General features: G+C 51.7%; 1 protein-coding gene and 2 non-coding genes across 8 annotated transcripts; all 3 read right to left on the bottom strand.

Annotated features, from left to right (window-relative positions):
- Positions 1-446: 446 nt before the first annotated feature.
- Positions 447-21,390, bottom strand: EIF4G1 (eukaryotic translation initiation factor 4 gamma 1). Of its 6 annotated transcripts, none has more exons than XM_050780203.1 (34): positions 21,259-21,382; positions 20,387-20,443; positions 20,077-20,170; positions 19,701-19,787; positions 19,186-19,206; positions 18,433-18,609; positions 18,120-18,219; positions 16,161-16,273; positions 15,239-15,331; positions 14,968-15,034; positions 13,854-14,669; positions 13,501-13,589; positions 13,222-13,408; positions 13,000-13,133; positions 12,713-12,871; positions 12,358-12,546; positions 11,974-12,171; positions 11,605-11,751; positions 10,839-11,075; positions 10,581-10,685; positions 10,315-10,474; positions 10,003-10,103; positions 9,027-9,129; positions 8,673-8,775; positions 8,209-8,441; positions 7,953-8,071; positions 7,655-7,827; positions 6,722-6,847; positions 6,488-6,569; positions 4,422-4,520; positions 4,180-4,314; positions 3,976-4,057; positions 3,699-3,839; positions 447-1,074 (listed from the first exon to the last, which is right to left on the bottom strand). In XM_050780203.1, exons 3-34 carry the CDS (start codon positions 20,134-20,136, stop codon positions 893-895), a joined length of 4,818 nt encoding a protein of 1,605 aa, XP_050636160.1. In that variant the 5' UTR covers positions 20,137-20,170; positions 20,387-20,443; positions 21,259-21,382; the 3' UTR covers positions 447-892. The 6 variants fall into 6 exon arrangements, with proteins under 6 accessions (XP_050636160.1, XP_050636162.1, XP_050636161.1 ...); XM_050780205.1 differs by having other exon boundaries at positions 12,358-12,543; positions 21,259-21,381; XM_050780204.1 differs by lacking the exon at positions 20,387-20,443 and having other exon boundaries at positions 21,259-21,390.
- LOC126949526 (small nucleolar RNA SNORD66) lies at positions 10,183-10,258 on the bottom strand. The gene has a single exon (XR_007723804.1). It is a non-coding gene; the product is annotated as a small nucleolar RNA SNORD66 (small nucleolar RNA).
- On the bottom strand, positions 13,720-13,798 carry LOC126949527 (small nucleolar RNA SNORD66). The gene has a single exon (XR_007723805.1). It is a non-coding gene; the product is annotated as a small nucleolar RNA SNORD66 (small nucleolar RNA).
- Positions 21,391-26,045: the final 4,655 nt, after the last annotated feature.

The following is a 26,045-nucleotide window of genomic DNA, read 5'->3' as shown; positions in this document are numbered from 1 at the left end:
CCACCTGAAGGCAGGGGTGGCGAACACTCACTAAGCCAGCCGAGTCACACTACACGGGGCCAGAAAGCCTCCCTTGATGCATCCAGCCCCTTGATTTTACAGATGACACCTTGAAGCCATAAAGGGATTCTCCAACTATAAACAACCCGAAATCCAAGAGCCTTCTCCACACAGGGGCTTGACTCATTCTGGTAGGAGAGCAGTCTAGCAAGAATGTCCTATCACTAATCTCCCTTCTCTCCGGACCAGGAGGGCACCATCAAGCCCACCTGAGGGCCCAACCTTCTGGGAAACCTCCTCAGATCCCTGCAATCATGGACAGGGGAAGAGGCAGGAGGGGTGCCAGGTTACAGGGAACAGCGCTACAGTGCCAGCTCTGGGAAGGATCCCCACCTATACACACCTTCTCTAGAGGGAGCAGGCCACAAAGCAGAGAGGCAGTGAGCTTAATTGAATTCATGTTTAATAATTACAGGCACCGTGCCCCCCCTTCCCCCTGCCCAGGCAGCAGCAGGGGTGGTACAGGGGCTGGGGCATATGCCCCCAGCAGCGAGGACGGCAGTCCCGAGAGTGATTTTCAGAAAATAAAAAAAAGGACCCCAGGGGCAGGCGTTGGTGCCCCTCCCCACCCCAAGACACACCAAATTTCAAGACTTTATATATAATATATCTCTGTGCCCCAGGGGGAGGAGAGGGACACCTGGTGGCATCCTGGAGGGGGGCCCCAGGCAGCCCCAAGCCATCCTGCCTCTTCAGCCACTTTATTAGTTCAGACACATCACACTACAGGCACCCACTGCCACCGCCGCTGCTGCCGCCCCCCTGCAGTCCAGGCGGCTAGCCGGGCCATCTGTGTGTCCATGGGGCTCCAGGTCCCCGGCCCCACCAGCCCTCAGTTGTGGTCAGACTCCTCCTCTGCCTCACGGAGCCACTTGAAGAAGGCTGTGACAGATTTAAGGGCCACACCCTTGCCCTGCTGCTCTGCGGGGTCCTTGCTACTCTCCCAACTGTAGAAGGCATCCTCCTTTACCACGTCCTCATCATAGAGCGCATCAAAGAACATCCGCAGCAGGTCTGCAAGCAGGCAGGACAACAGTTAGAGGTGACCCGCCACTGCCACCCCAGCCCACCCCCCCAGGGACCCCTCCCAGACTCCACTGTTCAAACAAGGCCCTGACGCACCATCCTGACATTTGTGACCATTCCAGAGTGACTAGGCCTCTGACAGGATGCTAATCTCATGATCTGAGAGACCGCTGCACAGCAATGAGTCACTTGGCCATCGGAAAAACCTTACAAACTTGCTCAGCCTCACCTTGGCAGCCTTAAACGTCTCTGCCCATGGTGTATTTAATGGAGAAAACTATATTCAGAATTGGTACTCCTGAATTTAGGAAATCGCTGAAAGTCATATATATATATCATACATAGAAGTCCTATATATATGCTACATGTAACCTGAAAATTCACTGCCCCCCAAACAGATCCTGACAACTCCTGATCTGAATTTCTCTTCCTTCCGCACACATTTCCTCTACACACCTTCTCTGGCCTTGACACTTTTGTGGATGCTATATCCTTTGCCGGAAACTTCGTCTTGTCACGTTCCTTCAGGACTCAACTCAAGCATCACCTGTTTGGACCCTCTTTCTCCTCAACCCCTAGCTGCTGGGTGGCCTTCCCAAGCACGTGTCCTATAACTCCTGAAACACACCCACCCCAGTGCCCACAAGGCAGTACCAGTCTTTCCAAACCAAGCCATCTATGAAATGCTTCAAGCCAGGATGTTCTGCAGGGCATGCCCGGGCTCAAAGTCACAAACTCTGCCTATGGGCACAGTCACCTGCTACCCCCACCCCACAGCAACCGGCCACAGCAGGGCAGAACCTTCACTTATCCCATTCTTACACTCCAAATCCCATGCATACCCACCCAGGGACCTCATCCAATCGATTAGGCACTCTGCCCTGTATTTTCAAGCCCAAGTTTCTCCCACCTAAAAACAAAAACCCGTTTTCAACCACTATATTACAGCTAATTAAAGATTTTGTCTACACTTGATGTTTTCCCTTCTGTCTCACTTAAATATTTCTCAGTCCTTTCCGACCCAGAATCTATCCCCTGCCCCACTAAATACTGTTTTTGCCAGGGTGGCCTCTGATTTTATATTCCAGACATCCTGCATTTTCAGGCCTGCTCCTACAAACGCTCACAGCAGCATCTAGCATTACCAACCACATCCCTCTCCTCAAATTTCTGTCCTTGGTTGTTCAGAGGGGCCTGTCCTCTTTCGGTCCCTACCAGTATGTCTGCTCCACCTCCTTGGGGCTGTATCTCAGGCCCTTATCACTCTCCCTCAGGCAAGCCCATATCCTCTTATGACTTGCATATAAGTTACCCTGTGCCAGCATTTCACAAAGCTGCCTCCTGCCCTGACCTCTTCTTTTCCAAAAGGACCCAGATACCCCAGCTATCGAGCTGACATCTCTTGATTCCCTTACTCAAGGACCACAACTCAACTTGATCCAGCACTGCCTACCCCAGCAAATGCCGCCATCACACTATGGCCTCTAAATGCACCATGATTTAAAACCATCCTGGGAGTCATCCATGACTTCTAATCTCTCATGGCCCCTCCCCAGACCAGTGTAACTAAAAGCTGCCAACTCCATTTCCTAAGTATCTCTTGATTTGCCCACTCTTCTCCACTGTCACCAGCAAGGCTGAGCCACTGGTGCTAACGCTGCCACATCCACTCTCACCCCATTCCAAATCACTCTTCCCTCTATGACCAGCATGATCTAAACACTAAAATCAAATTCCTTTATTCTTTGCTTAAAATCCCACAAAGGCCTTTTCTTGCCCTCAGACTAAATAAGCCCCAGACTCTGGCCATGGCTTACACCTGGCCCTGTGTGGTCAGGCCCACATCCCTCTCTTCAGCCCCATCTTGCCTCACTTAGGACTGGCTGCTGTGCTGTCCCACACTGGCCTTTCTTCAGTATTTCTTTTCCCTATGTCAAGTTCTCCCTACCACAGGTAGAAAGAACACACATAGTGCCCTCGTTTCAAGCATTCTCCCCGCCACCTTCCCAGTTGTTGTGGAGCGAATTCCCACCCATTATCCCTCAGACCAGGTGTCCTCCCTCCAACAGGACCCGTCTTCCCAGGCTCATTGCTCACGCCAGTACTAACTCCATGCCAGCACAGGAAATTGCTCGGCTTCCTTTCCGTGAGCATGCCAGTGCCCTGACACATACCTATGTGCTGAATGCATAACCTGAGACATGTTCACTGAAACCTCGGTCTCCTCATGTGGAAAATAGGGGTAATACCATCTACCCTAAACATTTGTGAGGACTACATGAGGCAAGGTAAGCAAAGCATTTCAGTCCTGTGCCACGCCATGGGGGCACATGGTACTGAGAAGATCCTATCATTTATCACCTCTGCACTGTTGGCATCAAACACATAGCTAGGCACAAAACAGGCAGTCAATTAACCTTCAAGGCTAACTCCTTCCACTGGTAGGAACAACACAACACAAACATTAAGAGGAAGGAATGAAACCCTGAGGGCATTTTGCTCTCTAATGACTACCTACCTTTCCTGGGTTAAGACCCTTCCATGAAGGGTCTGATGCCCTGCTGTCTGGAAGTCCCTCCACCCCACCCCTGTCCCCGTGGCCTGGCTCTTACTGGGAGGCTGTTCTAAGGTCACTACAAGGGCCTGGAGGGCGTAGAGTGCCTGCAGCTCCTTCTGCTCATCGCACAGGTATTTCTGCAGCAGCTTCGCTCGCGCTTTCAGCACTGCAACGTCCACTCGCAGGGGAGTCTCAACTACAAGAAGACAAGGATGAGTGGAGCAATATACCCTTACCCCGGTTCAGAACTGGGAGGCCAAGGCTGACACCCACCTCCCTCCACTTGTCTGTCAGGCCCACCCTTGCCCCTCCATCTCCCTGGTTCCTCTTACAAATAATTGCAGAATAGCAGACAGCCGTCATGAGGGCTCGAACTAACGTGTTGGATGCTATCTGCTGCTCACTCAGGTTGGCCTATACGGGAGAAACAAATGACCCCCCAACTCTGAATTGTGCCCTTCGGTCTTCATTCTTGCTACCCCCCAGCCCCACCCTAAGAACTACCTCTCCTTTACCGATATCCAGGAGAAACCTACCTCTATCCAGTCGAACACCCGCTGGTTACTGCTACCCTCCTTCAGCAGCTTCTCCAGCTGCCTGTTCAGCTCCTCGGAGGGGAGTGCCCTCTGGCCAGGGGCTTCCGACTCCTCTCCCAGAGTATACTCCACCTTCTGCAATGGAAAAGGCCCGCAGTTAAGAGGTAAGGTTGCCAACCTGAGACACGAAAGAAGACTGGCCAGTCTCAAATGCTAGAATTAACCCAACTCCAGCCCCAAACCTGTTCAGCGATGAATGCACCAATGTCCTGGCCTTCAGGTAGAAATTCCTTCCAGCTAAGCCCGGCTTCTCGCCACAGCATCCCCACCTTTTTAGGACCCTGGAAAACACAAGACCAACCCAACTTACCAATGCTCTCTCTCTCCAAGGACCCAACAGCTCTACCACATGAATCCAACAAATATTTACTGAAAGCCTACTAGGTACCTGCTAGGCGTTAAAGATGCTATAGAAGTACTAACAGGCACAGCCCTTCCATTCCTATAGTCTAGTGCAGGGCACAGACGTCAGTCAAATAACCACCCAAGTAAGAACTCATCCCAGGTACGGTGGCTCACACCTGTAATCCTAGCACTCTGAGAGGTGGAAGTGGGAGATCACCTGAGGTCAGGAGTTGGACACCAGCCTGACCAACATGGCGAAACCCTGTCTCTACAGAAAATATAAAAATTAGCCAGGTGTGGTGGTGGGTGCCTGTAATCCCAGCTACTCAGGAGGCTGAAGCAGGAGAATCGCTTGAACCCAAGGCGAGGGTTGCAGTGAGCTGAGATCATGCCACTGTACTCCAGCCTGGACGACAGAGTGAGACTGTCTCGAAAAAATAAATAAAAAAAATAAAATAAAAGAGAACTTGTTCACCACAGTGCTATGACACCAGAGTAGGAAAAACGACGTAAAGTCCTCTAGGAAGGGACAACTTCTAACAAGTATGCTTGTTTCTTAAACCCAGAAAATGTTAGACACAGATACACCCCACCCCTAACATGAATTAAAAAATCCTCATAAAACCAGCAGTCTGAGTGCATTTTCTGCAAGAGACAACAGACTATGAAGACATCATTCTTTTCTTTATAACAGAATGATGGCACTGGCCCTTAGCAAGATTATTGCAGTTCATATATTTTAAAACATGTCCATTTTTTTCATATTTTAACTAAAAGTTATCTTACGGCCAATATATATCTTTTTTTATTTTGAGATGGAGTCTTGCTCTGTCGCCCAGGCTGGAGTGCAGTGGCACAATCTTGGCTCACTGCAACCTGCCCCTTCTGGGTTTAAGCAATTCTCCTGCTTCAGCCTCCCGAGTAGCTGGGACTACAGGTGCGCACCACCAGGCCCAGCTAACTTTTTTGTATTTTTTGTAGAGACAGAGTTTCATCATGTTGGCCAGGCTGGTTTCCAACTCCTGACCTCAGGTGATCCACCTGCCTCAGCCTCCCAAAGTGCTAGAATTACCACACCCGGCCCAGTCTTTTCTTTCTTAACAGCGCATAAAGAATGTCTTATAATCTATGGCACCTTGGAGCGGATGAAATACACAAATAGTTCAATACACTTATCTGTTGTTAAAAAACAACAACTTGTCCTGGTACACATCTATTTAAAAGAATTAAATGATGTTGACATAACAATTCCTTTAAATCCCAAGTGTGATTCCTCCAGGTTCAAGATGGCTGAATCCTTGAAACTGCACACACTCACCCCAACTTCTCACTTCCACTAAGTACCACACTCAACTTACTTTTCCCCATCTTTTTGCCTTTACATTTGCTAGTTACCAATTAACTTTCACAAAGCCACCTCGGCACCCTGAGGAAAGCCTGCTGTCACGAATATTGTGAAATATTCCTTTGCAACCCCACAGTACTTAAGATACTCCACTCTACTTCAACTATTTTATTTCACACTTTACTGTTTTTATCAAGCTGTCATTTCTTCCTTTTTCTCTACCAACTTGTTTCTTATGTTTTATTCATTGCTGTATCCCTAGTGCTTAATATACAATAAATGATCAACAAAACCCTAGTTCAATAAATGAATAAATAAATGCATCAATCATGGGCATAGGGTCTTAGACTGCCATTCTCCTCCAGTCTTGGCCAGAACTCATGATAGGAACTGGTGTGCGGGAGATGGCCCACCTCAGTATTTCCTCTCCCAGGTACCAACACAGTCCTGCCATCACCATCACTCCACTCCACCAATGGACCATGAAGCTTCAGGGCCACAGCAAACAGCCAAAACCACACCGTGGGAGGCATCTCTGGATTCCTGGCCCTCACTCACCATGCTTTTGCACAGGAGGCCCAGGATCTCCAGCAACAGGGAAGCAGCTTTGCCCAGTGGTCTCAGAGGCTTTGTAATCTCCCTACAAGAAGAGAAAAACCTAATGTTGACAGCCTCCACAGTTCTCTCACCACTTCTCCATCTCCCTCCAAACCCGGGTATCCAACCCAGCACATTTCCCTACCACCTTTCCTCTGGTCTTTACCTCCCCTGAATTCCACCCAGGGGACTTACCTGAACAGCTCCCCCATGGGCACCCCACCTTCCTGCAGAATGGGTGTTACCAGTTCCGCTAGGTAGAGCCACACGTGGGGGATGTCAATTTCCATGTCCTCAGCCAATTCCAAGATTTCATACAGCCTGCAAAGGGAATTCAAAGTCAAGACATTCTAGGCCAGGTCCCCACTCTTCCTTCTGGGGCAACATGGCATGGCTAAGGGATCAACTATGGAACCCCCAGGAACATTTTCTTTTAGTTTTATTTTTTTGTTTGTTTGAGACAGAGTATCGTTCTGTCGCCCAGGCTTGAGTGCAGTGGTGCGCTCTCGGCTCACTGCAAGCTCCGCCTCCAGGGTTCATGCCATTCTCCTGCCTCAGTCTCCCGAGTAGCTGGGACCACAGGCGCCCGCCACCACGCCCGGCTAATTTTTTTGCATTTTTAGTAGAGACGGGGTTTCACCGTGTTAGCCAGGATGGTCTCGATCTCCTGACCTTGTGATCCGCCCGCCTCAGCCTCCCAAAGTGCTGGAATTACAGGCATGAGCCACTGTGCCTGGCCCCCAGGAACACTTTCTAGACATGGGGACAATGATCTCAAGCTAAGGACACAGAGGTGGCCTCCCTTGAACCTCCCGGGTTCAAGCGATTCTTCTGCCTCAGTACTCTGAGTAGCTGGGATTACTGCACCACCACGCCCGGCTAATTTTTGTATTATTACTAGAGACAGGGTTTCACCATGTTGGCCAGGCTGGTCTAGAACTCCCCACCTCATGTGATCCTCTAGCAATCCAACCCACCTTGGCCTCCCAAAGTGTTGGGGAAGACAGGTGTGACTCACCACACCCAGCCAGGGAACCTATATTCTTATGCAAGGTTCCAAGGGTCCCAAAAAGGAGGTAAAAAATTGTGGGTCTGTAAAAGTGGGAGGCCCAGAGAAGTTGGTCATACCCTTGGTAGTACTGAGCAGTAGACAGGTGTCCAGCACAGAGCAGCTGGTGCAGCAGCTGCCCCATATGCTCACGAGCAATGGCACTGCGCTCCAGCGTAGACTCAACACCATGCCGTACAAAGATGAAGAGCAGGGAGGGTGAGGCCAGCTCCTGCACACATTGGACTGCCTCCTGAGGGGCGCAGGGCACAGCAGGAAGAGACCAGTCACTGTCTGACCCACACAATGCACCCCTATGCCTGCCAGCATGATCCCTTCCTGCCCACTCCTCAATCACACACCGCTCCCACTGCCTACTTTCATGTCATTGAGATGGAGATATTCCTCAATGATAGCCTTGGATTTCTTCTCTAACTCCTCCTCAGAGAGTGCTGCCTTCGGGGGGCTCACTGGGGGTAGGGTAGCTTCTCGCTTCACTGTGGGAAGAGAACACAGATTAGACAGACTTTTTAGTCTTCCCAGCAAACAAGATTCAGAGCTCTCAAAAAGCTGGGGACCAGCTAGTCCCAAGGCAGCCAACACTTTTCCCTCCATTCCTCTCCCAGACTCTCACCGGCATCCCGCCCACGGTCCCGATCCTCCGTGAGGCTAGCTGCTTTGCGCAGCCCCTCAGGCTGGGAGGGCCGTTCTCTACTCCGCTCCTCCACTTCCTTGCTGAAGCTCCGCTTGGTAGCAGGTGTCCGCGCACGATCAAGCCGGTCCCCACGGTCCCCTCCCCGTTCACTCCGCTCTAGGCGGTCTCCCCGGTCCCCAGCTTTCTCGCCTCGTTCCCGGCTCAAGCTACTCCTGGAAGAAAGACAGGCACATTTTCACTCACTTGCACTGCTCAGGCACTCATATAATTACACAACATGCTAAGCAACTGTTGGGCCTTGTTCTTGGCATAATGAATATGCCCCAATCTAACCCAAGGGCTCCAACCAGGACAGGTATGAAGAATTTCCATCCCATGGCAACAACCAGAACCCAATCATGGTACCCCCAGTGTGAATAACAAAGACATCCAGGAAACCTCACCTCTGCACCACACGCCTATTATCTGTGCTTTCTGTGGGAACCGCTTGTTGAAGGGCTGAGAAGCGATTCAAAGTACTAGTAGCTGGGCGAGCAGCTTCTGATGCTGGGGATGCAGAAAATCCGTATTAAAATATTTTTCCCCTTTCCTGCATTTTATCCCCTACTTGCCAGTTTAAGACACTTGGTCCCAGTCCCAAAAGTAAAGCAGTTCAATCCCTGGAACCACAACACAAACCTCCTCTATTGCCTACATTGCCTAACTACCTTGTACTGAAAGCCTCTCTAACAGGAAAGGCTCTGTCCTCAAGGGAGCTCTGACGGATCACCACCCAGCTCCTGACACTGCCTCCGTACCTGCGTCTGAGGGCTTGGCTCCTGAGCCTCCGCTGCTGCCCTTGCCCCAGCTCAGTCGCCCTCCAGGTGCAAAGAGCTGGTTGTTAGAATCGATGGAGCCAGGCTGAAGAAGAAAAGGGGAGTAGAGTCATAGGTCTAACCTGGGTGAGTCCCTTGGCCAGCACCACCACATGCAGCCAAACAGGTAGTGCACGGCCCAGTCCAGGGATCAGAAAACCTTTTTTAATAAAGGGCCAGTCTCTATTGCAACTACTCATTTCTGCCACAGCAGCATGAAACCAGCTGTAGATAATAAAGGCATGGCTGTGACTGTGTTCCAATAAAACTTCATGGACACTGACATTTACATTTTACTTAATTTCCACAGCATAAATTACCATTCACTTTTTAATTTTTCACAACTTTAAAATGTAAAAACCCACTACTGGGTCCTGGGATGTATGAATGGGCTGGATCTGGCACGTGTGTGTGTTTGCCAAACACTGGTCCAGACTAATGGGAGTACCACCCTCCCTCTACAGCTGGTAGTACTGTCTCTACCAATCCAACCAGTTACTCTAAGAGGAAACATTTAGTTGTCACCTTCTCAACCTTAGAAAAGTGAGGGGACGGCCGGGCGTGGTGGCTCAAGCCTGTAATCCCAGCACTTTGGGAGGCCGAGACGGGTGGATCACGAGGTCAGGAGATCGAGACCATCCTGGCTAACACGGTGAAACCCCATCTCTACTAAAAAATACAAAAAACTAGCCGGGCGAGGTGGCGGGCGCCTGTAGTCCCAGCTACTCAGGAGGCTGAGGCAGGAGAATGGCGTGAACCCGGCAGGCAGAGCTTGCAGTGAGCCGAGATCCGGCCACCGCACTCCAGCCTGGGCGACAGAGCGAGACTCCGTCTCAAAAAAAAAAAAAAAAGAAAAGAAAAGTGAGGGGACGAAGATCTAAACCTGAGTTGAATCACCCACTCCCACACACACCCCTACCTTGGTGATCTTGGTGAGTCGTGAGGTGTCAATGGGGCGGCTACCTTTGCTGATGGGAACTGTGTTCCAGCCACCATCATCCACAAGTGGAAGTCCACGGCCTGACACAAAAAGAGGGGCATACTGGAATAATGAATAAACCTTAGCAGCCCCTTCCCCTTGGGCCACCCCCAGCCTCCCTTCCTCAGATCCTCAGTTCCATCATGGGGTCTCAGTGGCCCAGACACGTGGCACTAACAGGAAGTCATCAGAGGAAAGTATAACCTCCCAGTCTCTTCACTGCTCCCTTCTCAATCCCAGCCTGGAACTCACTGATGGGCGGGCCTGGAGGGCCACCCCGACGCTTGTCACTGCCCTTGGCCATGAGCTGCTGCACTTTGATGTGCTCTCGATGTTCTTCCATCTCAGCCTCCTTATGGATCTGGTCAATGGTCTTGGGACCCTGATCCCCTCGGCGTGGCACCCAATTGCTCTGTGGAGACAGAAGGCCAGTCACGATGATGTCAGGGAAGGCCAGACAAGACAGTGTCAGAAACTGGAGGCAGCAGGCTGGCAGTGGGGAGGAGGGGGACACACACCCCTCGCAGATCCAGCACGTCCTGCAGCATAAAGCGGATGCGGGATGACGTCTTCTTTTCTTTAATGATTTTTTCCATCTGGTTGAAATACTGATCCATTCGGGGCTATGGAGGAGAAAGGCATCAGACCAGGAACTTCTCATGTCTCACCTATAACTGCAGGCCCCACCCCTCCCCTCAGGCCTTCCGCCCCGTCACTGTGGCTCAGTGAGCCCCGCATGCTTCAGCCCATCCCCCTCCAGATGCAAGGACCTCTACCTTGGCTTTTTCAAAGTCCAGGTCTTTGCCAATGGTGGTAAGCAGACGACAAAGGCACTCAAGGGACTCTTCATCATGGTTCTTAAGCAGTTTGACCACACAGTCATGCATTATTGCCTCTGTTAACATCTTCAGCTTGAACAACTCCCCAATAAACTTGATATTCCCTAAAGAGCGCCGCCGGGCTATGTCCCGAGCCTCTTCCAGCTCTTCCTTAAGGCGTCCTCGTTCCTCTGCCTGCCATTCACAGGACAGGGATTGTGTCAAAAAGATAGCCAGCCACTCTGCTAAAACCCTTTTCTACCTGGATATCCAAACTTAGCAATAAGCACTCAGTCCTGAGGCAGGCTGGCTGGGCATAGTGGCTCATGCCTGTAATCCCACCACTTTGGGAGACCGAGGCAGACAGATCACTTGAGGTCAGGAGTTTGAGACCAGCTTGGCCAACATGGTAAAACCCCGTTTCTACTAAAAATGCAAAAAAATTAGCCAGGTATGGTGGCACATGCCTGTAATCCCAGCTACTTGGGAGGCTGAGGCAGGAGAATCGCTTGAACTCGGGAGGTGGAGGCTAGCCAAGATCACGCCACTGCACTCCAGCCTCGGTGACAGAGCGAGACTCTGTCTCAAAAAGGAAAAAAAAAGTTCTGAGCCAGAGAAATCCCCAAGACACCACTATCTCCATTCCAAATTCTACAGTTGAGTAGCATCTGGGTGAGGGAAGGAGCTGAGTGGGGAGTGGAATCGGTAGTGGGTTTTCTCTCACCGTAGCAGCTTCATCCATCTCTTTTTGCTTCTTCTCAAAAACCTCATCATCATCTTTGTCTTTCTCAAACTCCTTCTGACATCGATTCAACAACAGCTTTCGGAAGTTTACAGTCACTGTTGGCTTTTCCGTAGTGGGCACTTTCAGCTGCAGGTCGGAGAGAATGTCACACTCAGACTAGTACTGGGCAGGGAAGGCCCTCCAAGAGCCTTTAACTACCTGACCCAGGAAGATATCTGGCCCCAGCTGTGCCTCCTTCCAGCTGGAAGAGGTGCAAGTTGGAGGAGAACCAAGAAGCTGGACTCAAGGAGTCTTGGGAATAGAAATGGGCAACTAGACCATAAGATTTAGAACCCAGTGGAAACTAACCGCCATGAGGCAGCGGCACATGTTGGCATAGGCCACAGAGAAGTTGGGCTCTGAAATGGCCTTCTCAAAAATGAGGTCAATGACCCCTTTGAGGCGTTCCTCGGTGTCAATGGCCAGCTGCGTCACTTGCTTCATCAGCTGCTGGAACATCTGGGGTGTCAGCTTATTCAGGATGGAGCGCACCCTGCGGAATAGGTCCTGGAGGAAGAGGAGACAAGAGTTCCAGTGAGGGTCTCAGAACAGGCTGTTCAGACGGACAGGAGAGAGTGGTGGGGACTTAGGCATGACAGATGCTACTGATAAGGACAAAAAGCAGCAAAGAGGGCACTGACAGCAGACCTGGAAAAGAAATGGAGAAAGACCAAAAGCAGGACTCGCCAGTACCTGGGTTTTGCTGCCATCAGCATCCTCTTCCCCTCGGTCCTTATCAGCTGCCGTCCGCTTGCTGCTGGGTTTCCAGGCTTTCTCTGCTTTGTTCAGTTTTATGTCTTCGGTCATTAACACTGTGGCAATGATCTTGCGTGGTTCTTTTCGGGTGCCCTGCTGAGAGCGCCGGGGTCCCAGGCCAGCCTGCTAAGCAAGGGATGAAGACAAGAGGGGACGTGGAACTAGTCAGCACAATATGTGATACCACTACTACACGCCTCCAGGGCAAAACCCTCCCCGTCAGCACTGAGACACAGGGGAATCATCCACTCCCACTCCTTACCCACCTGCCCCTTTACCCAGCCCCACTCACCGGCCCTCGGGGCAGCTCCCCACCTGGCCCACCCCTTGGGGGCCCACGGGTGCTAAGGGCTGGCCGGCCAAGGTTGGCAAAGGATGGAGTGAAGTCTGGGCCATAATTTATGCCTTGTAGTCTAGTGGGGTCCAGTGGTCGCAGTGGTGTTTTATTGGCCTGCAAAGAGGACAGGAAAAGGTCTTAGAAGCAGGCTAGAGCAGTTGACTACTCTTTCAGGACCTCAGGCTCCTCCCCAATCCATCCAGCACAAACTTATCGTCCCCTCCCTGACTCAAGCCACTAACCTTGTCCAGCACCACATCACTGATATGGGGCAATCCCTCTGGCTTCTGCATACTGGCAAAGATGAACTGAAAACCAAGCAGGAACTCACGGTCGTAACGTTTTTTCTCCTCTAGATTTAGAGGCTTCCACTGATCTGCGAGGAAGAGAATGAAGCAATCATACTGTCTTCTCTGGCCCTAGTAAGAAAACTCAAGTCATTCTCAACCCTTTCTTCAGCATACCTGACTTATATTCATACTTCTGTTCCCCGGGCTGGATGTTCTCAGCATTGTGAATTTTGTCTTCCTTTGAGTCCCAGGTCTCATCTGCTTCCTCAGGACGTGGGGGCACACCACTGCCCTCAGACTCTGGGCCTGGATTGCTGCCTGCAGGAGGCTGATTTTCCACCTCTGGTACTGCCGGGTTTGCCTAGAACAACAGAACACCAGTTTTGGTTGCACAATGACCACTGTTCCATACCTCAACTTGGCCCTCTCCCCTTCCGTTTTCTGCTCCCTTACCTCCTTGAAGGCATCCAGAAGGTCTCCAACAGCCTCCTTCTTATTTAGCTCCTTAATTTTCCGTCTCCTCTTTGGCACAGATACTGCCACTAATTTTAAAAAATAAATAAAAGCATGGGTCTTTGCCAATAATTTAAGGAGTACCCTTAATCCCTGGGAAATAAAAAGCAGCCAAAGTACATATTTCCCCTTTGCATCACAGTCTTCAGGCTTAAAAGTCCTTAATCTAGTTCTTAGATTCCATTGCAGGGCCTCTATGACCCAGAAACATGGCAAAAACGGGAGGTCATCAAGGAGGGCAAGGAACCACATCCCCTAGCCCACCCTACCTCTACTGCCCAACCAATCCTTACCTTGAGTGGCCGCTGCTGCCTCCAAATTCTGAGACAAGTTGGCTGGAACAGGGGTGCTCTCTGAGGGGAGCAGTTCCTCTCCTCCCTTCTCACTCTCAGCTTCTCCTGCTTCTCCTTCTTCCTCTTCTTCTTCTTCTTCTTCCATTTCCTCCTCCTGAGCGGGGGAAGTAGCTGAAGGAGCCATAGCTGGAGTGGCAGAGAGGATGGTGGCGGGCGCCACTGATGCTGTCACCTCCTTGGCCTGCTCCTCTGGCTCACTGACTGGGCTTAAGTCCACAGCTGGTGGCGAGGGGGCTCCGTTGAGCAGTTCCTCAGGTTGGGCAGTTGGAGCAATGGGCACAGGGGATTCGGAGGGGCAAGCTGGTGGAAGAGCAAGCTCTGGGCTGGACTCCACCTCTGGTTCCAGATCTTCAGATGGGACCATGCCATTAGGCTCATGAATTTCCACTGTGTGAGATGCCAGAGGAGTGGAAGCCTGGAGAGGACTGGAAGAGAATTCAGATTCTGGAACCGGTTTGCTAAGTGTCACTTCTACTTCCAGTATGGGTTCGGCGAGAGGAGTGGGTTCTGGAGAGAGGCGATATGGCTCCCCAGTTTCACGGGAGATGGGGGTTGATTCTTCTACAGACATTTGTATAGTTGCCATAGTGTCCCCAGGAATAGAGAGGACTGCGAGATTAGGCTCAGACCCCGGTTCCAAGACTGGGGATGGTGATGGGGTCGGAGAAGGTGACGAAGGCTGGGATTCTGAAGGGCTGTGCTCTGGGCCAGGCAGCCCTGGCCGGTCAGCAATGATTGCTCCCTGTGACCGGTCATCTGCACCATAGGAAGGAAGAATGAGCAACTAAAGGCAAGTGCTTCACTGCTGTTGTTCCTCCCCATCCTCCAGCCAAGGTATTTCCAACTTAACACTCCCACGTCATCATCTCCCACCTAAGCTATACTTCCACTTTCATCCAAAACCCAATTCACCCTCAAAATCCCACGACCTGAAATCTAAGTCATCCTTCTCTGGTACCCAGTTCAAGTCACTCCACCACCTCAGCATTGAGGTGACAGCAAACTGTCAACATTCCCTTTCCCCGTAAAAGTTCCATCCCACCCGCTTACTTACCTGGCCGGACAATGACAGCAACCTGGGGCGTCTCCCCATTAGCTTGAGGCTCCAGACCGCCTCCCGTCTGCAGGACACAAAGGGTTACCAAGTTTGCACTGAAGAGTCCCACAACCCTTCTTTACTAGAGCCATTTCTACTTTAGCTCTGCCTAGAAATCCAGGAAAGCAGGGAAATAAATCCCTTAGTTGAAAGAAAAGATCCAGAGACTTGGGAGTCCAGGGCAGAACAGACATCCCAGTCAGGGTATCGCTCAAAAAGCAGACAGTACCTGGGGAGGGGTGGGTGTGGAGGCAGTGCGGGCCCCAGACATGATCTCCTCCGTGATATCCTTTCCTCCTTGGTTTGGATCTCGAATTCGGATCTGGGGAAAGAAAGTTATGGGATGAGTGGGAAGCAGGAAGAGCCCACCTCTCCACCCTGCCCCACTCTTAAGACTCTGGGCCAACTCCCCACCCCACACTGGGAAGCAGGTAGGTAGGTGCCAGAAACCCCTTGAGTTCCACTTTCAGCCCATCTGGCTGCTCTTGTAGTCCCTGCCCTAGCTCCCACCCTTAAGAGACCCTTGACCTCACAAAGCAGCCCTGTACATCACAATGCCCCTCCCTCCCTCATCCCTACCCCACCAGCAGTCCCCAAGCCAGTGGCTGCACACCCTGGGGCCCAAGACCCCCATCTAGCACCCAATCGGCTCACTTGTGGCTAGTGTGCCTGATCTCTGGGGGCAGGGCCCAGATCCAGTAGGTGGAGCCAGGGTGACTCAGCGGCTTCCCCAGCTCTGGCACCCTATTCTGGGCACCACGCCCAGGGCTTGAGGACTGAGCAGAGGCGGAGGCCTTGAGAGCTTCCAGGACTTGTGGGGGGGGCCGGGAGGGGATGGGGGCTGGGGCCACAGAAAACAAACCATTTCCAAGGCAAGCCACCAGAAGCCCAAAAGCAAGCACAGTTCTTCCAACCTCCCAGCACCCAGGTCTCACAGGAACTTCCTCACTACCACTTCAGTCTTCCCATGACCTGCTTCTATGCTAAAATCTTAGTATCTTACAAAGAACCTGAGCCCTCCACAGACCCCATTCTCTGCCCACTCTCAGCTCCTTCCTCAAGTCACTGTTCTTTCCGGCACAATGTCCCAGCAGCATCTGACCTTGATTCTCCCCTTCCCAGATGTCCCGGAGCCCCTCGCTGCTACTCACCGTCTTACGTTCCCTCTTGGGAGCAATCTGGGGTGGCTGGTTCATCAAAACTGGGGCGGGGGCCACACCAGTGGGAAACTGCTGCACCCCTTGGGCTGGATAGTAGGCGCCAGCTTGGGGGAGGGGGACGGAGAAGAATGGTGGTAGCGTCAGGGCCCAACCATATCCTAATGCCTGCTTGACACCTCCCACCCCAAAACCTCTCAACACCCACAGCCGGCCCCTTGCCCTGCCCTGCCCTCCTCCCCCAGGGAATCAGGTGTCTGTCAAAGCTGGGGAACCAGTCTGAACTGCGTTTACAAGAATTCCTAACACTGACACACACACATACACACATCTCATAGGCAGGCACTCCTTACCCACCACACACCAGCAACCAAGAGGACTTATGTCTGTCCTTCTACCGTACAAGGTACTCTCATGTATGTACCCCACCCGCTATCAACGTGTACACACATACTCTGAACCTGAAACAGAACCAGGTCTTTGGCTGGGAATGAAAGAGATTTGACAACCCTGTTCCATTTAACTTGAGTCCAGTTCCTGTCTCCAGCCCTTTACAAAGGGGCAAAGAAACAAAGTAACATTATGAGCTAGGCTCAATATGAAGAAAAATTAATTCCTTAAAGCAAACTATCTCCAAAGTGGGGTGCGTTCTTTTTTTCCCCTTAAATATATATGCATTTTTTTGAGATGGAGTCTCACTCTGTTGCCTAGGCTGGAATACAGTGGCACAGTCCTGGTTCACTGCAACCTCCACGTCCCAGGTTCAAGTGATCCTCCTGCCTCAGCCTCCCGAATAGTGGGGATTACAAGACTGCACCACCACGCCCGACTAATTTTTGTATTTTTAGTTGGGACGGGGCCAGGCGTGGTGGCTCACGCCTATAATCTCAGCACTTTGGGAGGCCAAGGCAGGTGGATCACTTGAGGCCAGGAGTTCGAGAACAGCCTGGTCAACATGATGAAACACCGTCTCTACTAAAAATACAAAAATTAGCTGGGTGTGGTGGCACACGCCTGTAATCCCAGCTGCTCGGGAGGCTGAGGCAGGAGAATCACTTGAACCTGGGAGGTGGAGGCTGCAGAAAGCCAAGATTGTGCCACTACACTCCAGCCTGGGTGACAGAGTGAGACTGTCTCAAAAAGAAAATAAAAATAACAATAAAATTTAGTAGAAACGGGGTTCCACTATGTTGGCCAGGCTGGTCTCAACTCCTGACCTCAAGCGATTAACCTGCCTCAGCCTCCCAAAGTGCTGAGATTACAGGCATGGGCCACCGCACTCAGCTCCCCCTTAAATTTTAAAAGAGACAGGGTCTCACTATGTTTCCCAGGCTGGTCTCAAACTCCTGGCCTTAAGCAGTCCTCCTGCCTCCCAAAGTGCTGGGATTACAGGCAAGATCCCTCACACGGCCAGGGCGCATTCTTTAACTTCATCCCTAAATTCCACTTGTTTTGTTTTTGACAAGCACGAGTGTATGTTTAAATTTTGCATACATATAAACAAAAACATATGTGTATGAGAGATTCATACTCAAAACTTTTCCTGATAGGTGATCAAAACACTTGGAAACCACTGCCATAAAGAACAGACTAATCCTTTCCTGGAATATAAATAAAAAATAGCTACAAAAACCTCCCGAATTTGCATTACATGGGCTCCCAACCATGGAAGAAGTGTCATAGGGAAAGCCTACTAACAGGCTCTCAGGCTGATACCTGATTCTACATTCCCTGATGTGGGGAAGACCCTAAACTCTCCTGGCAATAGAATCACATTTTCTCCCCACAATCAACACCAGTTAAATATTAAGCACCAATCCCTACCACCTATTAACTTTATCATTTTCAGACCAAAAGCCAAGCCTGGGAAGGGTCTTCTGCTTTAGAAATCAGCAGATGGGTTTAGATGCTCCCTTGGGCTTGATCTCACCTCCGACTCCCTCCCCTGCTTACCGTAGGTCCCAAATTCTGTAGGGCTTGCACCTGGATAGAAGCCTGGGGCTCCTGGCTGCACAGGGTACTGCTGTGTCGGGACAACATATGTGGAACGCCCCTGGTTGGGGAGGGGGAGAGAAGGAGTTGAGGGAGCTATGAGTTCCATATCAGACTCCAAAAAGAATGGAGGTCAAGACAAGACAAGCCAACTCTGGGCAATGATCAGAAGTAAGTCCCACCTCTGGAAAAGGAATGGAACTGGAGGGTCAGGGTGAGGGAAGTGAGAAGTATATGGGTCTGTGGCTTCTAGGCTCCAAGCCCCCAGCCTCACCTGTCCAGGGATGTAGTAGGCCCCCTGGGAGGCTGGGTAGGAGATCTGGGAAGGGATCATCATTACTTGGGATCCAGCAGGGTAGACATGGGCAGCTGGGCCAGGGCGGGCAGGGGCTGCGCTCTGCACTCGGGAGGCTGCACTGCTCGGGGGCTGGGCCCGGCTAGGGTAGAAGTGCTGTCAGGAGGGAGGAAAGCAGTTGGCATTGTAAAGAGGAGGAAGTGGACAAAACATAGCCACTCCACAATGTCTCTATAGCCTGGAAAGTACTGTGGGCTTCAGAACATGGAGACCAATCCTTCCAAGACCACTTGACCAAATGGTTAAGCAGCTTCTTGAACACACACACGCCCTCCAAATTCAGATGTACAGTTTGCATGCTGTAGAGATTTACTCTCTCACTGCGATGCTTACGCATGTCACCTGTACCAACCTACCCCTCTGCAGAGGCTTCCTAACACCCAGATGCATCATGCCTAAGTAAGGCCCTTTCGGGCAACATACCCCCAGCATGCACTGCTCCACCAGCATGTAATGAGGAGCTAACCATAACATGCAACAGCCTCCCAGTCCCCAGATGCGCGTTCTTCAAGATGTAGCCCCTAACATGCATCACTCGGCATCCAACTGAGAACCTGGACACCAAACAAGTCACCACCCTGAAGACTCCCATTCCCTGTGTCTAGCCCCTGACTAGGATGGAGGGTAAGAATGAGACCAGGAGACCATCCAGGGTTAGGAAAGGGGTATTACCTGCAGAGACCTGAATCCTCCCTGAGAGCACATGGGGACAGGAAAGAAGAGAATTATCCCCAAGGTGATGGCGGGGGGAGGGAATGAAGGCAATAGGACAGGACAAGAATCCTCCCACTTAGTAAGGAAGAAGTTGCGGAACAGAGAAAGGCAAGGACCAGCTGAAGTGTTTACCTCACCACAGTCCAAAGAGAAAGCAGAGAGAGCAATAGAGCAATGGCAGCCTCCGGTAAAAGGAGCAAATAGGAAAGCAAGAGTTGGCAGCAGGGCCCAAAGCACTGCCCCCAATTCTTAGATGCACTAGGATCCCAGTAATGCCACCCTCATTGACAATATACTATCCAAGGGACCAGCCACCGTAAGTAATCAACAGGGCAAGGCGCAGAGCCGCATGAAAGAACACAGAGGATTAAGGCCAGGTACGGGGCCTCCAGTTTCCATCTTAGGCCTAAATTAGCCAAAGCTTTCCACTGCTCCCACCCAGGCCCCCTACTCCCCTCCCCACAGCCCCTCACCTGGCGGGGCTGAGAAGGCGTGTTCATTTGTGTCGCTTGTGGCGTACTGAACACCACCGGCGCTGTCTGCCCCGGGGGAAACGCTGGCTGAAGAGGGGAGACCAGAGTTCAGCAAGAGGGGAAGCCCAGGTGGGGCAGAAACCCAAGCTGGTGAAATAAGGGGAGCAGATCTGCGGCAAGAGCCTTAACAATCCACATACCCCCTCCCCGTGACAGCCCCCGGGGACAGCCCAGGGGCCCTGTCTCAATTTGGCAGCAGGCGGCTGCACTTTGCCCTGACACAGATGGGGGTAGGAAAATCCAGAGGCTGGAACCTGTTCCTGCCCGACTGCCTGGTCTCCCCCACCCCCACCCCTGCTAATTCCTCCCTAATTACCTGTGGGAGTCCGGGGGATGGGGCGGGTGGGGGGCCTGTGGACTGTGGAGCTTTGTTCATTTCATTTGGTGCCACATCAGGGTCCCCCCAGCACCTGTTGGGAAAGAGTGGCGCTCAGGAAGAGGAAAGGACCCAAGCTTAAGGCAAATGGGGCGGTAGAAGGGTTGATGCAAGGCTGGGTCCCATACGGAGTCCCAGAGATGCCAAGAGGGTGAAGCAGAAAAGATAGAGCCTGTCCCCACCAACATGCTGTCAATCCCACATCACTTCCAACCAACCCCTGGTCTACTCAAACAGTCCCCTCACTCACCCCCTCGATTAAGAATAAGTCCACGGTGCGGCCTACAGGTTCTGGGCATCCGAGGGCCTGGGGTTGGGAGGTGAGGGGTATCAACCTGGCTCCGCGGGGCCCAAGACCAACCAGACCGGAAATTCCAGGTCTCGCTGGCACCAGGCTCCCGGATCACGAACGGAGCTAGCTGCTTCGGCCGTGGTGTCCCCACCCCCCACCCGGGCACACCGGGTTCGGGCCTGGCCCAGGGGCACACAAGATACGCCTGCCGCCAGGGAACCCGCACTGGGCCAGAAGCTAGGCCTGCCGCCGCCCAGGAGTGTAGGCCAGGAAGGGCGGGAGTCAGGCCCTAAAAGGCCAGGCGGGCGGCGGCCGTCGAGGAGCCGGTTTCAGGCAAGTGAGGGTCGGCCCGGAGGGCGGGCGGGGCCGGGGGCTCCTCCCTGCCCGCCGCCACCTCCTCCCTCCCCTGCGCCCTCCTTGCGCAGCGCGGGCCAGTGCCAAAGAACAACGTGTCACTTCCCGGCGGCCCGGCCGCGAAGGGGGGAGGGGGCGGCGGGCCGGGAGCCGTGGTGCCTGCGCCCGTGGGCTGCCGGGCCTCCTCGGGTCAGGCCGAGGTGGCATTTCGCTGCGACGAACCCGGCGCCCTCCCAGCCCGCGGGGCCCGCATAGTCCGGCCCTGCGCTCCCCACCCCCACCCAGCAGCCAGGCCGGGCCGGGCCAGGCACACGTGGGCCGGGGATCGGGGCCCTGGCGGGCCGGGGCCCGGGCTCGGGCCGCGGGGCTAGGGCGCCGGGGCGGCGGCGCAGGGTGGCCGGTCCCGGCCCGGATGGCGGCGGATGCGGGGGGAGGGGGTGGGGGGGCCGGGTCGGGCCCGGACATGGCGGCTTTACCTTCAGTCTCCTTCAGTCCGCGCGGCCGAGCCCCACGCAGCCGCACAGACGTAGTCCACAACCATTTCCGGCTCCCCGCACAGATCCCGCTCGGCGGCCACCGCTTCTCCGCAGGCGCAGCCGGCGCCCCCACGTGACCGGCGCAGGGGGCGGAGCCGCGCCAGGCGCTCTGCGCCGCCGAGCACATGGGATTTGCCCCGCCCCGTCACATGACAGCCACAGCCCGCCCCCGTGTCCCCTCCCGAACTTTGAGACTCCCGGACCGACTCCCCTCTGGGTCTCTGTCTGTTCCGCGATTCTTCAGTTCATTCATACTTTAAGCAACCATTTATTGAGTGCATGCTAAGTACAAGGCGAAGTGCTGGTTGGGGCCTGAGAAACTGAAATTAAAGACTTGGCAAAAAAAAAAAAAAAAAAAAAAAAAAAAAAGGCGGGCGCAGTGGCTCACGCTTGTAATCCCAGCACTTTTGGAGGCCAAGGTGGGCGGATCACGAGGTCAAGAGATCGAGACCATCCTGGCCAACATGGTGAACCCTCGTCTCCACTAAAAATACAAAAATTACCGGGGCGTGGTGGCGTGTGCCTGTAGTCCCAGCTACTCGGGAGGCTGAGGCAGGAGAATTGCTTGACCCCGGGAAGCAGAGGTTGCAGTGAGCGGAGATTGTGCCACCTCACTCTAGCCTAACCTGGCGATAGGGCGAGACTCCATCTCAAAAAACAAAAGAAAAGAAATTAAAGACTCGGTCTTGCCTAAGTAAATCGTGATACAATACAAATTATGCAGGCTTTGAAAGAATTTAGATTAGGCCATTGAAAGGGCTATAACAAAGGAAATTAAAAGGATAGAAACATTCTAAATAGGCCAAGTAGTATGAGATTTGTGGTTTAAAAAGATCATGGGCCGGGCGCGGTGGCTCACGCCTGCAATCCCAGCACTTTGGGAAGCCGAGGCGGGCGGATCATGGGGTCAGGAGATCGAGACCATCCTGGCCAACATGGCGAATCCCCCGTCTCTACTAAAATACAAAAAATTAGCCGGGCCTGGTGGCGGGCGCCTGTAGTCCCAGCTACTCAGTAGGCAGAGGCAAAGAATTGCTTGAACCCGGGAGGCGGAGGTTGCAGTGAGCCGAGATTGTGCCACTGCACTCTAACCTGGCGACAGGGTGAGACTCCATATCAAAAAAAAAAAAAGAAAAGAAATTAAAGACTCAGTCCTGCCTAAGTAAATCGTGATACAATACGAATTATGCAGGCTTTGAAAATAATTTAGATTAGGTCATTGAAAGGGCTATAACAAAGGAAATTAAAAGGATAGAAACATTCTAACTAGGCCAAGTAGTATGAGATTTGTAGTTTAAAAAGATCGTGGGCGGGGCGCGGTGGTTCACGCCTGTAATCCCAGCACTTTGGGAGGCCGAGGTGGGCGGATCACAAGGTCAGAAGATCTAGACCATCCTGGCCAACATGGTGAAACCCCCGTCTCTACTAAAATACAAAAAATTAGCCGGGCCTGGTGGTACACGCCTGTAGTCCTAGCCACTCGGGAGGCAGAGGCAGAGGCAGAGAACTGCTTGAACCCGGGAGAGGGAGGTTGCAGTGAACCAAGATTGCGCCACTGCACTCCAGCCTGGATGACAGTGAGACTCCGCCTCAAAAAATAAAGATAAAAAATAAGGCCAGGCACGCTGGCTCACGCCTGTAATTTCAGCACTTTGGGAGGCCAAGGTGGGCAGATCACCTGAAGTCTGGAGTTCGGGACCACCCTTGCCAACATGGTGAAACCTCATCTCTACACTAAATAGAAAAATCAGCCTGATGTGGTGGCAAGCACCTGCAGTCCCAGCTAGTGGAGAGGCTAAGGCAGGAGAATCGCTTGAACCTGGGAGTTGGAGGCTGCAGTGACCTGAGATCGTGACTGCACTCCAGCCTGGGCGACAGAGTGAGACTCTGTTTCAAATAAATAAATAAATAAATAAATAAAATATAAAAAGAGCAGACACTCCCACGGAGGGGCAAAAGCGTAAGGATGGAAGAATAAGGACGGAAGAGAAGTAATCCTAAAACTGACAGCCGGCCAGGGGCGGTGGCTCACGCCTGTAATGCCAGTATTTGGGGAGGCTAAGGCAGGCAGATCACCTGAGGTCAGGAATTTGAGACCAACCTGACCAACATGGAGAAACCCCGTCTCTACTAAAAATACAAAAATTAGCTGCGCATGGTTGCACATGCCTGTAATCCCAGCTACTCAGGAGGCTGAGGCAGGAGAATTGCTTGAACCCGGGAGGCAGAGGTTGCAGTGAGCCGAGATCCTGCCATTGCACTCCAGCCTGGGCAACAAGAGTGAAACTCCGTCTCAAAACAAAAAACAAAAAACACTGACAGAGGCCGGGGACCATCATCCAGAGCCAAATCCACAGGTCAGATAGCTTGGGTTTTCATACAAACTCTGATACTTGTTACCTGGCCAGAATTTGTTAACTTTCCTTACTCAATCAAGTCCCCCAAATATATTGTTGCTTACCTAATGGATAGTGCCTAACCTGAAAATCTGGGATTCATCCTATATTCCTTCTCCATCCACACACTACATCTAATCAGACACCAGGTCCTATTGGTATTTGGATCAAAATCAAGTCTTATTGATTTTATCTTTTAAAAAATAACTATTCTACCCTTCCCTATGTCCCCATTTCAACTGCATTAGTTCAAGCATTCATTTTCCTTGCCTGCTCTCCTGCTCTCCAGGGTTAGCTTTCTCACCCAGATAGCTGATCACATCACTTTTCTGCTTGCATTCAATGGGCCCCATTGAAAGATACTGTCAAATTCTTAGCACAACAAAGCTCTAGTAAACCTGGTCTGAGCCTGAATTTCTAGCTGTATCTCCTGCCACACTTTTCCCTGGCCCCTATGCATTTAGCCAAACGAAATTATCAGTAAGTTTCTGAAAATAGCTTTTCCTCCTTCTTGCCTTTGCTACTCCCTTAGCGATATTCTTCCCTCTTTTCCTCTGTACAAACTTATCTTCCTCTAAGCATATAAGCTTCCTCAAAGTCATCCCTGACCGCCCCAGGCACTTAGGCCCCATCTCAGTGATCCCAGGGTACCTTGTTCACACCCTGGTATCCATCACAATTGTTTTGACATTGCATTAAACTTTTTGAGCATAGATTTTTTTTTCTCTATTTGCATCCCCATAGACTAATGTCTGATGCAGAGTAAGGCTCGGTTGCTATTCACTGCTGAATGAAGAACTAAAGGTGAAAGGTTAAAAGCCACTATGAAACTGTCTTATTCTAATGCATAATCATCTAAATCACAATTTGGGAGAGAATTATTCTTTTCGGTTTACAAATCACTTTTTAATTTATTTTAACATCACCACCACTGGAAATCAGGTAAGGCAACTACTGTATCCACATTATATAATAACAGAGGCTCATCACATCACACATGCTAACTTGAAGATTATGGCAGGAACAATAAAGAGGCTCAACAGGGATTCCTTAGTCCTGTTTCAACCTTTTTATACAGGCTGCCAAGATGACTCAATCCAAAATTGCTGATGTCTCGTGCCTGTAATCCCAGCTACCTGAGAGGCTGATGTGGGAGGATCACTTGAGCCTAGAAGTTCAAGGCTGCAGTGAGCTCTGATCATGCCACTGCACTCCAGCCTGGGCCACAAAGTGAAACTTTGTCTCTAAAAAACTTCAGTAATAAAGTAACTGGGCCAGGCATGGTGGCTTATGCCTGTAATCCCAGCACTTTGTGAGGCCGAGGCAGGTAGATCACAAGGTCAGATCGAGACCACCCTGACAGACATGGTGAAACCCCGTCTCTACTAAAAATACAAAAATTAGCAGGGCATGGTGGCACATGCCTATAGTCCCAGCTACTCAGGAGGCCAAGGCAGGACAGTCACTTGAATCCCAGACGCCAAGGCTGCAGTGAGCTGAGATCGCACCACTGCACTCCAGCCTGGGCGACAGAGCGAGACTCCATCTCAAAAAATAAATAAATAACTGGCCAGGCACACTGGCTCATGTCTGTGATCCCAGCACTTTGGGAGGCTGAGGCAGAAGGATCCCTTGAAGCCAAGAAACCAGCGTGGGCAACATAGCAAAACCCCCACCTCTACAAAAATAAAAATAGGCCAGGTGTGGTGGCTCATGCCTATAGTCCTAGTTACTACTTGGGAGGCTGAGTCAGGAGGATCACTTGAATCCAGGAGTTTGAGGCTACAGTGAGCTATGACTGTGCCACTGCACTCCAGACTGAGTGATGAGTAAGACTATTTCTAAAAAAAACCCAGAAAACAAAACAGCCAGATGTGGAGGTACACACCTGTAGCCCTACCTTACCTACTTGGGAGGCTGAGGGTCAAGCCTTCTTGAATCCACTTTCTACAAGGACATCCTAGAAGATGTTAACGTGATGAAATCCCTCAAATAGCAGCCTTCCAAGAGAGACAGAGGGTTGCGGGAGGTAAAGATGTCCCTTTCATTCAGTAGCACAGAAGTCAAGTTACAAAAGTATGAGGCTGCCCACTCTTGGGCATCCTTAGCCCAAGGTCAGGAGATGATAGGCTTGAAGAGGGTGTATTGGTGATGGAGGGTGAGAGTGGGGGGTTATTTACAGGATCCACAAGCCCCCTGAAAAGTTATTTGGAAGAGTTTGTGTAAAAATTTGTGTTTGCATCTCCTAGGAAGATCCACTGGCTGGGCATGGTGGCTCACACCTGTAATCCCAGCATTTTGGGAGGCCAAGGCAGGTGGATCACCTGAGGT

The sequence above is a fragment of the Macaca thibetana genome, chromosome 2, assembly GCF_024542745.1.
Source record: "Macaca thibetana thibetana isolate TM-01 chromosome 2, ASM2454274v1, whole genome shotgun sequence".
Classification (NCBI taxonomy): domain Eukaryota; kingdom Metazoa; phylum Chordata; class Mammalia; order Primates; family Cercopithecidae; genus Macaca; species Macaca thibetana.
This window is presented reverse-complemented; position numbering and strand designations above follow the sequence as displayed.

What these genes read in the sequence shown, in the direction of transcription:
- EIF4G1 (XM_050780204.1), bottom strand. Translation starts at nt 20,136, where the DNA reads ATGAACAAAGCTCCACAGTCCACAGGCCCCCCACCCGCCCCATCCCCC. An exon ending in CGCCTTCTCAGCCCCGCCAG is followed by an intron (nt 19,207 to 19,700) that starts GTGAGGGGCTGT and finishes ATGTGCTCTCAG; the next exon opens with GGAGGATTCAGGTCTCTGCA. An exon ending in GGCAGCAGCGGCCACTCAAG is followed by an intron (nt 13,590 to 13,853) that starts GTAAGGATTGGT and finishes TTTTAAAATTAG; the next exon opens with TGGCAGTATCTGTGCCAAAG.